Below are 14,505 nucleotides of genomic sequence, written 5' to 3'. Positions count from 1 at the left end.
GGGTAAGAGGATGTGGAAGCTACTGAGGATCTCTCATGAGCATAGGGTAAAGGTGAGAAATGGCCAAGAGATATGGAGCTGTGCCCTCTAAAATAATCATCTCAAAGCACTGAGGAGATGATGATGAGTTTTTATGCATGCCAGTGAAATCAGACTGGAACATATGTAGAGTGTGACAACTATTTCACTTCTGAGTGTGTTGACTTTGATATCAATGTGGTTTGTTGAGACAGAAAAGGAACAGAAATACAATCTGTTTAGATGCTGGAGTTTTGAGAAATGCATTCTGGGGTGATAGATTTGAAGTAGGTTAGAGTCAGGATAGTTTCATTTACAGGTGAAGCTCACAAATCACAGTAAGTTGAAACAGAATATACATGTCAACCTAGCCAAAGACACTATAACTATCAAGTTTCATAAGCAGAAGAAAAATATCTTCTCCAAATATCAGAGAAAAAAGTGACTGAGAATCAATAGTCCAGGTATGAAAGATGGTCCAAGAGTCATTTCAGTGTATGTTCCTTCAAAGTTGCCATTGCTACTGTCAGGAGAGCATAGTCCTTTCAGGGGATATAGAAGGAAATCACAGGTGGGTCCTGAGCAAGGAATGTTGCATTCATTTCACATGTTCAAAAAGATGGGGGAGGAGCAGATGTCCTTCTTGATCCAAAACTACAGGGAGATATTTCTAGGTGAAAATTCAACTGTATAAAAAAAAAAGGTATGGTAAGAAAATAGGGGGCAAGAGACTTCCCTGATACAAATATATTCACTCTTTCCCTTTCTGACAGCAGAGAACTGTGAGATGATCAAGTTTCAAAATCATACTTTGGCATGGTAAAGTGTAATATTTACTCAGAAGCCATCTACATATACTGCATACTCTACACAAAGATGATCAGTTCCAACCAGACAGTAGTGACAGAGTTCGTGCTGCAAGGGTTCTCAGAGCACCCTAGTCTAAGACTGTTCCTGACAGGCTGCTTTCTGTCCCTCTACACAATGGCTCTAATGGGCAACATTGTGATCATTGCTTTGGTCAGCTCCAGCACTGGGCTCCACAGCCCCATGTACTTTTTCCTGTGCAACTTAGCGACCATGGACATTATCTGCACCTCCACTGTGTTGCCCAAGGCACTAGTCGGTCTAGTGGCTGAGGAAAGCACCATCTCCTTCAAGGGGTGCATGGCCCAGCTCTTCTTCCTTGTGTGGTCTGGATCCTCTGAGCTGCTGCTGCTCACAGTCATGGCCTATGACCGCTATGTGGCCATCTGCTGTCCCCTGCACTACAGCTCTAGGATGAGTCCACAGATCTGTGGGGCCCTGGCCATGGGTGTATGGTCCATCTGTGCACTAAATGCATCTATCAACACTGGTCTGATGACACGTCTGTCATTCTGTGGACCCAAGGTCATCACTCACTTCTTTTGTGAGATTCCTCCACTCCTCCTGCTCTCCTGTAGCCCCACATATGTGAATAGCGTTATGACTCTTGTGGCAGACGCCTTTTATGGAGGCATCAACTTCATGCTAACCCTGTTATCCTATGGCTGCATCATTGCCAGCATCCTGCGCATGCGTTCTGCTGAAGGCAAGAAGAAGGCCTTTTCTACCTGCTCATCCCACCTCATCGTGGTCTCTGTGTACTACTCATCTGTGTTCTGTGCCTATGTCAGTCCTGCTTCTACCTACAGCCCAGAAAGAAGCAAATTTACCTCAGTGCTATACTCAGTCCTCAGCCCAACCCTCAACCCCCTCATCTATACACTGAGGAACAAAGATGTCAAACTAGCCCTGGGCAGACTTTTCCCCTCTTTCTCACATTAAGTGGAGACATGTAGGATGTTCTCCTGTCCTGGGCTGTTCCTAAACATTCTGTCCTGACAGCAACTTCATAGAGCTGAAGTGTCTCAATGGTTGCTTTAGAAAATCTTTGTCTGAAGAGAAGACTGGACAATTCCACTCCCTGTAACTTCTTTGAATCAGTGTAAATACAACACCAGCTTTATCGCCTGACATAAACAAACTATTTCAAAAAAAAAAAAGTTTATCTAAATAGAGATTCCATGTTTCTACGCTGAAAGATTTCAGTGGATGATATTGGTGATAGTCAAAAAACAACCTTTGAGGCTTCATCCCAGTGAAGCAAGGATGGTTCAACATACGGAAATCCATCAATATAATCCACTACATAAACAAATGTAAGAAAAACGACACCTTTCATTAGATGCTTAAAAAGCATTTGACAAAATTCAGCATCCCTTCATGTTAAAAGTCTTGGAGAGATCAGGAATTCAAGGCCCATACCTAAACATAGTAAAAGCAATATACATCAAAACAGTGGCCAACAACAAACTAAATGGAGAGAAACTTGAAGCAATCCCACTGAAATCAGGGACTAGACAAGGCTGCCCTTTCTCTCCATATCTCTTCAATATAGTACTTGAAGTTATAGCTAGAGAAACTAGAGAAAAAAATGTCAACGGGATACAAATTGGAAAGGAAGAAGTCAAACTATCACTATTTGTAGATGATATAATAATATACTTAAGTGACCCCAAAAATTCCATCAGAGAATTCCTACAGCTGATAAACAACTTCATCAAAGTGGCCAGATATAAAATTAACTCAAACAAATCAGTAACCTTTCTGTACTCAAAGGATAAAGAGCCTGAGAAAGAAATTAGGGAAATGACACCCTTCACAATAGGCACAAACAATACACAGTATCTTAGTGTGACTCTAACCAAACAAGTGAAAGATCTGTATGACAAGAGCATCAAGTCTCTGAAGAAAGAAATTGAAAAAGACTTCAGAAGATGGAAAGATCTTCCATGCTCGTGGATTGGCAGGATTAATATAGTAAAAATGGCTATCTTGCCAAAAGCAAACTACAGATTCAATGCAATCCTCATCAAAATTCCAACCCAATTCTTCATAGAGTAAAAAAGAGCAATTCTCAAATTCATCTGGAATAACAAAAAAAAATTATCCACGATGGCTAAAACTATTCTCAACAGTAAAAGAGCATCTAGGGGTATCAATTTCCCAGACCTCAAGCAGTACTACAGAGCAATAGTGATAAAAACTGTATGGTATTGGTACAGAGACAGGCTAGAAGATCAATGGAATAGAATTGAAGACCCAGAAATGAACCCTCACACCTATGGTCAAAGGATCTTTGACAAAGGAGCTAAAACCATCCAGTGGGAAAAAAGATAGCCTTTTCAACAAATGGTGCTGGTTCATATGGCAGTTAGCATGCAGAAGAATGCAAATCTCCTCATACAAAGCTCAAGTCCAAGTGAATCAAGGACCTCTACATAAAACCAGACACACTGAAACTAATAGAATAGAACGTGGGGAAAAGCCTTGAGCACATGGGCACAGGGGAAATTTTCCTAAACAGAACATCAATATCTTCTGCTCTAATATCAAGAATTGACAAATGGGGGGGGGGGCGGGCTGGAGAGGTAGCTCAGTGGTTAAGAGCACCAACTGCTCTTCTGAAGGTCCTGAGTTCAATTCCCAGCATCCACATGGTGGTTCACAACCATCCATAACAAGATCTGACTCCCTGGAGTGTCTGAAGACAGCTACAGTGTACTTACATATAATAAATAAATAAATCTTTAAAATAAAAAAGAGTTGATACATGGGACCTCATAAAATTACAAAGTTTCTGTAAGGCAATGGACACTGTCAATAAAACAAAATGGCAACCAACAAATTGGTAAAAGATCTTTACCAATCCTACATCTGACAAAGGACTATTATCCAATATGTACAAAAACTCAAGAAGTTAGACTCCAGAGAGCCAAATATTCCTATTAAAAATGGGGTACAAAGCTAAACAAAGAATTCTCAACTGAGGAATACTGAATCATGGAGAAGCACCTAAAGAAATATTCAACATCCTTAATCATCAGGGAAAAGCAAATCAAAACAACCCTGAGATTCCACCTCATACCAGTCAGAATGGCTAAGATGAAAAACTCAGCCAGGGGGTGGTGGCGCATGCCTTTAATTCCAGCACTTGGGAGGCATAGGCAGGTGGATTTCTTAGTTTGAGACCAGCCTGGTGTACAAAGTGAGTTCCATAACAGCCAGGGCTACACAGAGAAACCCTGTCTCGGTGAAAGAAAGAAAGAAAGAAAGAAAGAAAGAAAGAAAGAAAGAAAGAAAGAAAGAAAGAAAGAAAGAAAGAAAGAAAGAAAGAAAGAAAGAAAGAAAGAAAGAAAGAAAGAAAGAAAGAAAGAAAGAAAGAAAGAAAGAAAGAAAGAAGGAAGGAAGGAAGGAAGGAAGGAAGGAAGGAAGGAAGGAAGGAAGGAAGGAAGGAAGGAAGGAAGGAAGGAAGGAAGGAAGGAAAGAAAGAAAGAAAGAAAGAAAGAAAGAAAGAAAGAAAGAAAGAAAGAAAGAAAGAAAGAAGAGAAAGAAAGAAGAGAAAGAAAGGAGGAAAGAAAGAAGAGAAAGAAAGGAGGAAAGAAAGAAAGAAGAGAAAGAAAGAAGGAAAGAAAGAGAGAGAGAGAGAGAAAGAAAGAAAGAAAGAAAGAAAGAAAGAAAGAAAGAAAGAAAGAAAGAAAGAAAGAAAGAAAGAAAGAAAGAAAGAAAGAAAGAAAAACTCAGGTGACAGTAGGTGCTGGTGAGGATATGGAGAAATAGCAACACTCCACCACTGCTGGTGGGATTGGAAATCAGTTTGGCCATTCCTGAGAAAACTGGACATTGTAGTACCAGAGGATCCAGGTACACCACTCCTGGGCATATGCCCAGAAGATTCTCCAACCTGTAATAAGGATACATGCTCCACTATGTTCACAGCAGCCTTATTTATAATAGCCTGAAACTGGAAAAAACCCAGATATCCTTCAGCAAAGGAATGGATACAGAAAACGTGGTACATTTACACAATTGAATACTACTCAGCTATTAAAAAATAATGAATTCATGAAACTCTTAGGCAAATGGACAGAACTAGAAAATATCATCCTGAGTGAAGTAACCCAGTCACAAAAGAACACACACAATATATACTCACTGATAAGTGGATATTAGCCCTGAAGCTTGGAATACCCAAGATAAAATTCACAGACTAAACAAAGCTCAAGAAGAAGGAAGACCAAAGTATGGATACTTTGGTCCTTCTTAGAAGGGGGAACAAAATACCCATGGGAGGAGATACAGAGACAAAGGGTGAAGCAGAGACTGCCCACCTGGGAATCTGTCCCATATAATGTCACCAAACCCAGACACTAAAGTGGATGCCAACAAGTGCTTCCTGACAGGAGTCTGATATAGCTCTCCCCTGAGAGCCTATTCCAGTACCTGACAAATACAGAGGTGGGTGCTCTCAGACAACCATTGGACTGAACACAAGGTCCCCAATGGAGGAGCTAGAGATAGGACCTAGGGAGCTGAAGGAGGAGGAACCCCACAGGAGGAACAACAATATGAACCAGCCAGTACCCCCAGAGCTCCCAGGGACTAAACTACCAACTAAAGAGTACATATGGTGGGACCCATGGCTCCAGATGAACATGTATCAGAGGATGGCCTTGTTGGACATCAAAGGGAGGAGAGACCCTTGGCCCTGAGAAGGCCCCATGCTCTAGTATTCGGAAATACCATACAGGGAAGTGGGAGGGGATGGGTTGGTGAGCACAGGGAGGAGGGGATGGGATAAGGTGTTTTCAGATGAGAAACCAGAAAAGGGGATAACATTTGAAATGCAAACAAAGAAAATATCTAATAAAAAATTTTTAAAAAATTGAAAAGAGAAAAAAAAAAACCTAGCTTTTCATCCAGTGCTACCCTATGAATATCACAGAGCCTTAGTTAAGAGCTACCAAGTTAATGTATCTAAATTTCAAAAGGAAACTTGAAGGGCCAGAACTGCTTTAGTATCTTGGGAAGAACAAAGAATAGAATGATTCAGGTTCGAAATTTCACAGTGCCCTTCTGTGCTGTGGACATCAAAGCCTGTGAAACTGGTTTGAGGAGAGATGCAATCAGTGGGACAGAGATGAAGTTTATGACTCAACAATTAATTCACACACGTGATTCCAGCTTATTTATGATAATGAAAATAATCAGAAGCACAAGAAAGTTTAGTTATTGCCAACAAAGAGTTTTAGAAAAACTAGATGAATGTCTGCACAGGAAACTGAAACTCATCCTTCATATTTAAATAAAAGTCAACAAAAAAATGGATCATAGACAAATTTTTCCCTATAACATATTTTCATCATATTCTTTCATCTCCCACTATTCTTCCCTCATCCAAGAACTCTGTCTCTCAATCTCTCAACCTCTCTGTCTATCTCCATACCTGATCCCTCTCTCCTCCTCTCAAAATAAACCCAAACCAATAAGATGGGATAATGCCAAAACAAGCAAACCTGCACATGAGAGATAGAGTACATTTTGTGTTGACCAACCACTCCTGGCTAAAACAGAACAGAAAGGACGAAAAAGGAGGAAGGAGAGGAAGGAGAAGTGCATATGTGCCCACTGCTGAATTTTTGGTGGGAAGATATCTTAGTAAGGGTTTCTATTGCTGGACAAAACATCATGACCAAGAAGCAAATTGGGGAGGAAAGGGTTTATTCAGCTTACACTTCCACATTGCTGTTCATCATCAAAGGAGGTCAGGGCTGGAACTCAAGCCAGGTCAGGAAGCAGGAGCTGACGCAGAGGCCATGGATGGTTCTTACTGGCTTGCTTCCCCTGCCTTTCTCAGCTTGCTTGCTTATAGAACCCAGGGACACCAGCCCAGGGATGGCACCACCCACAATGGGCCCTCCCCTCTTGATCACTAATTGAGAAAATGCCTTCCAGCTCATGGAGGCATTTCCTCACCTGAAGCTCCTTTCTCTGTGATAACTCCAGCTTGTGTCAAGTTGACACAAAACCAGCAAGTACAAAAGATAGCACAGCAGATAAAGAGCAGTATCTGCAGTAGCTGTTGCTAAGATGCTCCATCCTTTTCAGACTACACCCATTCTTCATCCTTCTATTGTCCTCTTCTTCCTAAGTTATGACTTAAATCATGTATGGTGCAGTAATTCATCTTTGTAATCCAAATACCTTTTCCAAATATTGATTTTTGTCCCATGGTTCCAGAAGCTTCAATACACTTGACTATTTTGGCCTATCATGTGGCAGGTCCTCATGGCGATGGAATTATGTAGCAGAGAAGCTTCCTCCCACCATGGCAGCCTAGCAGAGAAGCTTCCTCCCACTATAGCATCTCCGAACACATAGAAGAGGAGGACCTTTCAGCTGGCTTTCTCCTTTTCCCTTCAGCTCATGTTTCCTAGTCCCCATCCCTGGGATGGTGTTACCCACATAGAGAGTAGATCCCAGCTTCAGTGATTCCTTTCTGGAAACACACTCACATGAATGGACACAAGTATCCCTCCACAATCTCCTAGGTGATTTTTAATTCAGCTATGGTGACAATAATGAGTAACATCTGCCAATCACTTGTTTGGCCTGTTTCACCTGTTGGTTTGTTTTCGTGCTGTTTGCTTCATCTTTAAACCATGTTTTGTGCCACTTTTTCTGTTATTGGTCTCATGACTGTAACCTATAGAACAACTGATACTCAACCAAACACTAAGTATACAAACAGTCTCACACACACACACACACACACACACACACACACACATGCTTTCATCTCATAAGTACATTATTTGGGAATTCCTATCATAGTGATATAATGGTGGCTAAATAAACTCTTATTTTTGCTAGGCATCCATCTCAGTACCTCATAGTTCCCAGTAACTCCGACTCCTTTGTCCCACTCAGAAATGTACAGCTTCTCCAACTGTATCCTGGCCAGAAGCCATCCATTGTGAAAAGCTACACTTAATCATCCTTATCACAATTTTTAAGAGTTCTCATTGATGGCCTCCCTTTTAGGCTCTTCCTTTGGGGAGGGTGTCTAGGGTAGGGCAGGAGTTGTCATGTAAGCCTTTCATGTTCCTCTTTCTCAATTGTGCATCTTTAGTCATTGATATCAATGCCAAAGTAGCTTTGCTCTTTACACTTAGCTGGAGATTGGACCATGGGTGTCCATGTGGTTTCTGGAAACAATACAGACCATGAACATGGCCCCTGCCTGCAGTAGGAAATGACCTTAACAAGGCCCTCAAAGCCAGCCCAGGACCACAAACATCAACATGGCCTCAAGTGGCAACACAGGCCCCTCATGTCATAAGCCCCTGGTGTCACCACAGATCTTGGACATCTGTATGTCTTCAAGCTACAGCATAGACCATGGATATCATCATGGCCTTCAGTGGTTAACATGGGCCATGGACATCAACCTAGACCCTGGCTACTGTAGGACTCTGACCTAGACTTGGCCGTCAACAGCAGAACATCCCAGATATCACCGTAGCCTTAGATCATCTTGGCCCCTAGTGATAGCACATCAATATGGCTTTAGGTGGCAGCATAGACTATAGACATCCAAATGGCCTTCAATGGTAATAGGGGCCATGGACTTCAACACAGCCCTCAGCTGGAGTAGGACCTTAAACCCAGACATTGCCCTTGCTGGCAGCAGAGACCAGGACACTGTCATAGACTCAGATGATGGTATAAGCCACTCACATACATATACCCCCAAACTTGGAGGGGCAGAAAGGCTCACACAGATCAATATGGCTTGGGCCTCAGCATAGATCTCAGGCATTTACATGGTGGTCCTTCAGAGAGGTCTAATCCAGAGAGTGAATCATTCAGTCCTACATCTAGGCAGCATGTTGAGGTGTGTGGGCTCAGAGTGGTTCTGCCTCTGTATGGGTTCCAGGTTGCTGCTCTTGAACACACTGGGCAACAATCTATCCTATTGTCCACCTCAGCCATCTCTCATACCTGTCATCAGCATCAAGTTATCAAGTCCCAAGCTGTGCCTCTCACCAAACCACAAGCACTGCTCTGCTCTTCCATCTTCCCCACCTCTCCATCACACACATCCATTCATCTTAGTGTCACCAGGTGCCCAGCACATCCTCACAATGTGGAGACAGGGCAGCCTTCAGCCACTCCAGCATACTGATTGATTCTTCCCTTATTATGCAATTTTTTTCAGCATCTATGAATGGTAGTCTTGTTGGGGAAATGTAATGCCATCATCATTTTCAGTAAGAAAAAAGTCACTGAAGACCTAAGGAGTCCATACATGGCCAGCCCAGGAACTTGCCCCTTATCAAAAGAATATAAAGCAGCACATTAGAGGGCTAAGAAACTTGAAGAGAGTGACCTCTTCTAACAGAATAAATGTTAAATTTCCCTGGAGTGTTAGTAGAGATCAGTATCCCTAGAGTGTCCTCACATCTGCCACCAATTATTGTTCACCTCTCGAACTCAGCCTTGCCTCGAGGTAAAACTGTACCCAATCTTGAGAAAAGCTGAAGCAGGCATTAGAAAGCACATGAGCCGCCATAGAGACACAGGAATTTTGGTCCCCTGCAACTCATCTTGGAACATTATTTTACTTCCTGTCATTAAGCCAGGCACCAAAGATTATCATCCTGTTCAGGACTTGTGGAAAAGAAATAAGAAATTGGAAATTGGGTGCTTAAGTGTAAGAATCCCTTGCACTTTGTTCAGACTATTGGACCCAGGAAAAGCTGAATATAATGTTTAAGAACTGGCAGGATGCATTTTATCTCTGCCTCTAGCGCCAGTGAGCCATGCTACAGTTGCCTTTGGAGGGACAAACCCCAAGTCAGGGTTCCCATGACCTGTACTCAACTCTCCCAGTGCATCACTGTCTGATGAAGGTTTTTTTTTCTTTCTTTTCTTTTTTCTTTCTTTTTTATTTATTTCTTTATTTATTTTTATTTACATTGCAAATGATTTCCCCTTTTCTGGGTCCCCACTCCCCGCAAATCCCATAAGCCCTCTTCCGTCCCCTATTCTTCCATCTACCCCTTCCCACTTCCCTGTTCTGGAATTCCCCTATACTCTTGCACTGAGTCTTTCCAGAACCAGGGCCCACTCCTCCATTCTTTTTGGACATCACTTAATTTGTGGATTATGTCCTGGGTATTCAAAGTTTCTAGGCTAATATCCACTTATCAGTGAGTGCATACCATGATTGATCTTTTGAGACTGGGTTACCTCACTTAGTATGATGTTCTCCAGCTCCATCCATTTGTCTAAGAATTTCATGAATTCATTGTTTCTAATGGCGGAATAGTACTCCATTGTATAAATATACCACATTTTTTGTATCCATTCCTCCGTTGAAGGACATCTAGGTTCTTTCCAGCTTCTGGCTACTACAAATAGGGCTGCTATGAACATAGTGGAGCATGTGTCCTTATTGCATGCTGAAGAATCCTCTGGATATATGCCCAGTAGTGGTATAACAGGGTCCTCAGGAAGTGACATGCCCAGTTTTCTGAGGAACCGCCAGACTGATTTCCAAAGTGGTTGCACCATCTTGCAATCCCACCAGCAGTGGAGGAGTGTTCCTCTTTCTCCACATCCTCGCCAACACCTGCTGTCTCCTGAGTTTTTGACCTTAGCCATTCTGACTGGTGTGAGGTGAAATCTCAGGGTTGTTTTGATTTGCATTCCCCTAATGATTAATGATGTTGAACATTTCTTAAGGTGTTTCTCAGCTCTCCGAAGTTCTTCATGTGAAAATTCTTTGTTTAGCTCCGTACCCCACTTTTTAATGGGGTTATTTGGATCTCTGGGTTCTACTTTCTTGAGTTCTTTGTATATATTAGATATTAGCCCTCTGTTGGATTTAGGGTTAGTGAAGATTCTTTCCCAGTCTGTTGGTTGATGTTTTGTCCTTTTGACGGTGTCCTTTGCTTTACAGAAACTTTGTAGTTTTATGAGGTCCCATTTGTCAATTCTTGATCTTAGAGCATAAGCTATTGGTGTTCTATTCAGGAACTTTTCCCCTGTGCCCATGTCCTCCAGGGTCTTCCCCAGTTTTTTTTTTTCAATTAGTTTCAGTGTGTCAGGTTTTATGTGGAGGTCCTTGATCCATTTGGAGTTGAGCTTGGTTCAAGGAGATAAGAATGGATCGATGCGCATTCTTCTGCATGCAGATGATATGATCGTATACTTAAGTGACCCTAAAAACTCTACTAGAGAACTCCTACAGCTGATAAACAACTTCAGCAAAGTGGCTGGCTACAAAATCAATGCAAGCAAATCAGTAGCCTTTATATATTCAAAGGATAAGCAGACTGAGAAAGAAATTAGGGAAATGACCCCCTTCACAATAGCTACAAACAACATAAAGTATCTTGGGGTGACTCTAACCAAACAAGTGAAACACCTATATGATAAGAACTTCAGATCTTTGAAGAAGGAAATCGAAGAAGATCTCAGAAAATGGAAAAACCTTCCATGCTCGTGGATTGGCAGGATTAATATAGTTAAAATGGCCATCTTGCCAAAGGCAATCTACAGATTCAATGCTATTCCCATAAAAATCCCAACCCAGTTCTTCATAGAGCTAGAAAGAGCAATTCTCAAATTCATCTGGAATAACAAAAAACCCAGGATAGCTAAAACTATTCTCAACAGTAAAAGAACTTCAGGGGGATTCAATATCCCAGACTTTAAACTCTACTACAGAGCAATAGTGATAAAAACTGTATGGTATTGGTACAATATCAGGCAAGCAGATCAATGGAATAGGATTGAAGACCCAGAAATGAACCAATACACCTATGGTCACTTGGTCTTCAACAAAGGGGCTGAAAGCATCCAGTGGAAAAAAGATAGTCTTTTCAACAAATGGTGCTGGTTCAATCTGATGAAGGTTTTACTCATACCTGCTTGAATATGTCCAATGGCACCTGAATGTCACCTCCTTGCAATATGTGGATGATCATATGCTGGCATCATAGACCCCAAAAAGAGTACGACAAGCCACAGAGTAACAACATGAAACTCTTCAGCAACTGGGATACCACATGCCTGCTATAAAGGCCCTAGTATGTTCCCAGAAGGTAACTTTTCTATGGTATTGCTTAGTGTAGGGTAGCAACAAGACCCTGCCCTCAAGCATGATCCAAGCTATCTTTGACTATTCCTGGACCACCATTGTAAAAGGCCAACATCTGAGTACAGTTGGGTCAAGTTGGATTCTGCAGACTATGGATATCTAATTTTGCAGAAGTAGCAATGCCATCATACCAGAGCCTAGAAAGAAATGCCCCTTGAGCTAGGAGGGCAGAGAAAATGGGGCATTCCAGAAGCTCAACGAAGTCTTCATGTCAGCCTCGGCACTCAGATTACCTGATATTGCTAAACTTTGCCACTTGTTTGTAGATGAATGATAGAGGGTGGCAAAGGATGTACTGACAAACTTTGGAAGCAAGAAAAGACTTGTGGCCTAGTTGTCTAAGGACCTACACCCTGTTGCAGCAGGACAGCCAACTGCACCTGGGCCATTGGTACTACAGCAACTATTTCTGACTTTTATGAAAGAAAACTGATCAAGTGACCACGAGACAGGGGTTGGTTGTCATTATCTCACACCCCACTGAGATACTCCTTCAGAGAGTGAATGAGCACTGAATGTCAATCACAGACATCACCTATTATCCATTACTTTTCAGATGAACTGAGGATCAAATTATCACCCTCTGCATTATTAAACCCATCATGACTCCTACTTGATTTTGAAGAACAGCCAGTTCATAACTATGCCCAGGTCATCAGCTACCCACAAAATAAATGACTAGATATCTAAGACCAACCACTCAGGATGGCAGGATGCAGTGACCCTATTAACCAATGGAAGCAGTTATGGATAGGAAGGGATCCCATATGCAGCAGCAGCTGTGGTGAGACTTACTAAGGTAATCTGGGCCCAATCTAGGCCTCAAGGGACACCAGTACAAAAGACAGAATTCATAGCCTTGACCCAGGTACAATGGGAGAATCACCAGGCAGTCAACACCTATAGCACTATGCCTTTACCACTGCACATGTCCATGGTACTGTGTACCAGGAGCAGAGTCTGCTTCCTTAATCAGGAAAGGAGATAAGAAGAGATCTCTGTCCTAGAAACAACTATTTCTCTGCAGAAAATGCTTGCTATTATCCATTGTCCAGGACATCCAAAAAGGATCTCAGTTGAAGCCTGAGATAACAGACTGCCTGGAACCACAGAAAAATAGCAGCCACATGGCCAGTGAGCCACTATAAACATCGGGCCAAACCTCAATTCTCAACCTCCTGCCTGAGCCAGACCTACTACAGCATCTCATGACCATGAGACAGGGGTTGGTTGTCATCACTCCACACTCCACTGAGATACCCCTTCAGAGAGTGAGATACACCAGTGAGGAAGAAATTTGGAGCAGATAGCAGAACACCAAGACAGAGGACACCCAATCCTACCAGAAGTCATGGGGTCATCCCTCTTCTCTCAAATTCACCAAAGTGATATATCACCAAAGTGATACAGATACTTTCTACATCACCAGAGAAAAGTTTGTAATTGAACTAATTACCTACTGCTTTGCTGTCTGTGTCCAAGTGAACCCTAGAAAAGGAAAACCAGCACCTATTGGTGACCAGCAAAAGGAATTCAGTCCCAGAGAACACTGGGAGTTAGGCTCTCACAAGAAATAGCTCCCACAAGATTTGACAACCAACATTTGCTAGGCTTTGAAAATAATTATTTCAAATTGGGTAGAAGTTTTTCCTCTTCAAAAAACTCCAAAGTAGTTACTAAAATGTTACTGATTTGTTGCCCACCCCCACTTATTCTCGCAAGGGAAGAACACAGACTATTGCAATGTCTAGGTTTTCCATCCTCAAGTTCTTACAAGCATTGCATCAGGATACCTAACGCAGCCAGACTCATCTCTCACCCCCACTGCCTGCTCTGCCTTTGGCTGAACCAGCACATACTGAAAGTGGGGACATGGTGTGGGTCTCCTCTCTAGAAGAACCATGAGAACTTCCTGAAACATACCATATGCTGTGATCTTAACACCCATAGTCATCGAGAGAGCATGGATCACAGTTTACATTCATGATCTCCATCTAAAGATGGATATGACCAGCCAAGCAAAGTTATGAAGATGGAAAGTACCTGAGATTCTCAGCGCCCCCTAAAAAGGGGGCTCCTCCATTCCTCAGACTCAAATTGACACTAGTGCTGAAAATCTTGACACGTGTCTCTTACCTTTGACCAGATGAAAATATCGGGATTCAGGATTGGGAGTTGTCAAAATAATCATGCTCCTTTTATCCATGGTCAACTATTAAAAAATAATAATATTTTTTGAAATGTCACCTCCTAGACTATATTTAGATTTGATCTATGTGATTTCTTCAAAGATCAACCAGACCTGGCTGACTCACAAGATTAGAACCAATCACTTGCAAAATGTGGTGTCAAGGAAGCGGGGCCATTTCCAGTAAGTGATGGAAATGTACTGAACGAAACTTTTTCTGTATATGTCCAGCTGATGGCCAGATCACTGTCATCAGCAGAAAGGA

General features: G+C 42.1%; 1 protein-coding gene across 1 annotated transcript; it reads left to right on the top strand.

The window, feature by feature from the left end:
• The first annotated feature begins 894 nt into the window (after nt 1-894).
• On the top strand, nt 895-1,827 carry LOC127678782 (olfactory receptor 13A1-like). Its single transcript, XM_052173943.1, has one exon. It carries the CDS (start codon nt 895-897, stop codon nt 1,825-1,827), a length of 933 nt encoding a protein of 310 aa, XP_052029903.1.
• The last annotated feature ends 12,678 nt before the right edge of the window (nt 1,828-14,505 follow it).

The sequence above is a fragment of the Apodemus sylvaticus genome, chromosome 1, assembly GCF_947179515.1.
Source record: "Apodemus sylvaticus chromosome 1, mApoSyl1.1, whole genome shotgun sequence".
In the NCBI taxonomy this organism is placed as follows: Eukaryota; Metazoa; Chordata; class Mammalia; order Rodentia; family Muridae; genus Apodemus; species Apodemus sylvaticus.
Note: the sequence above shows the minus strand (reverse complement) of the source record. Positions and strands in the feature narration are given on the sequence as shown.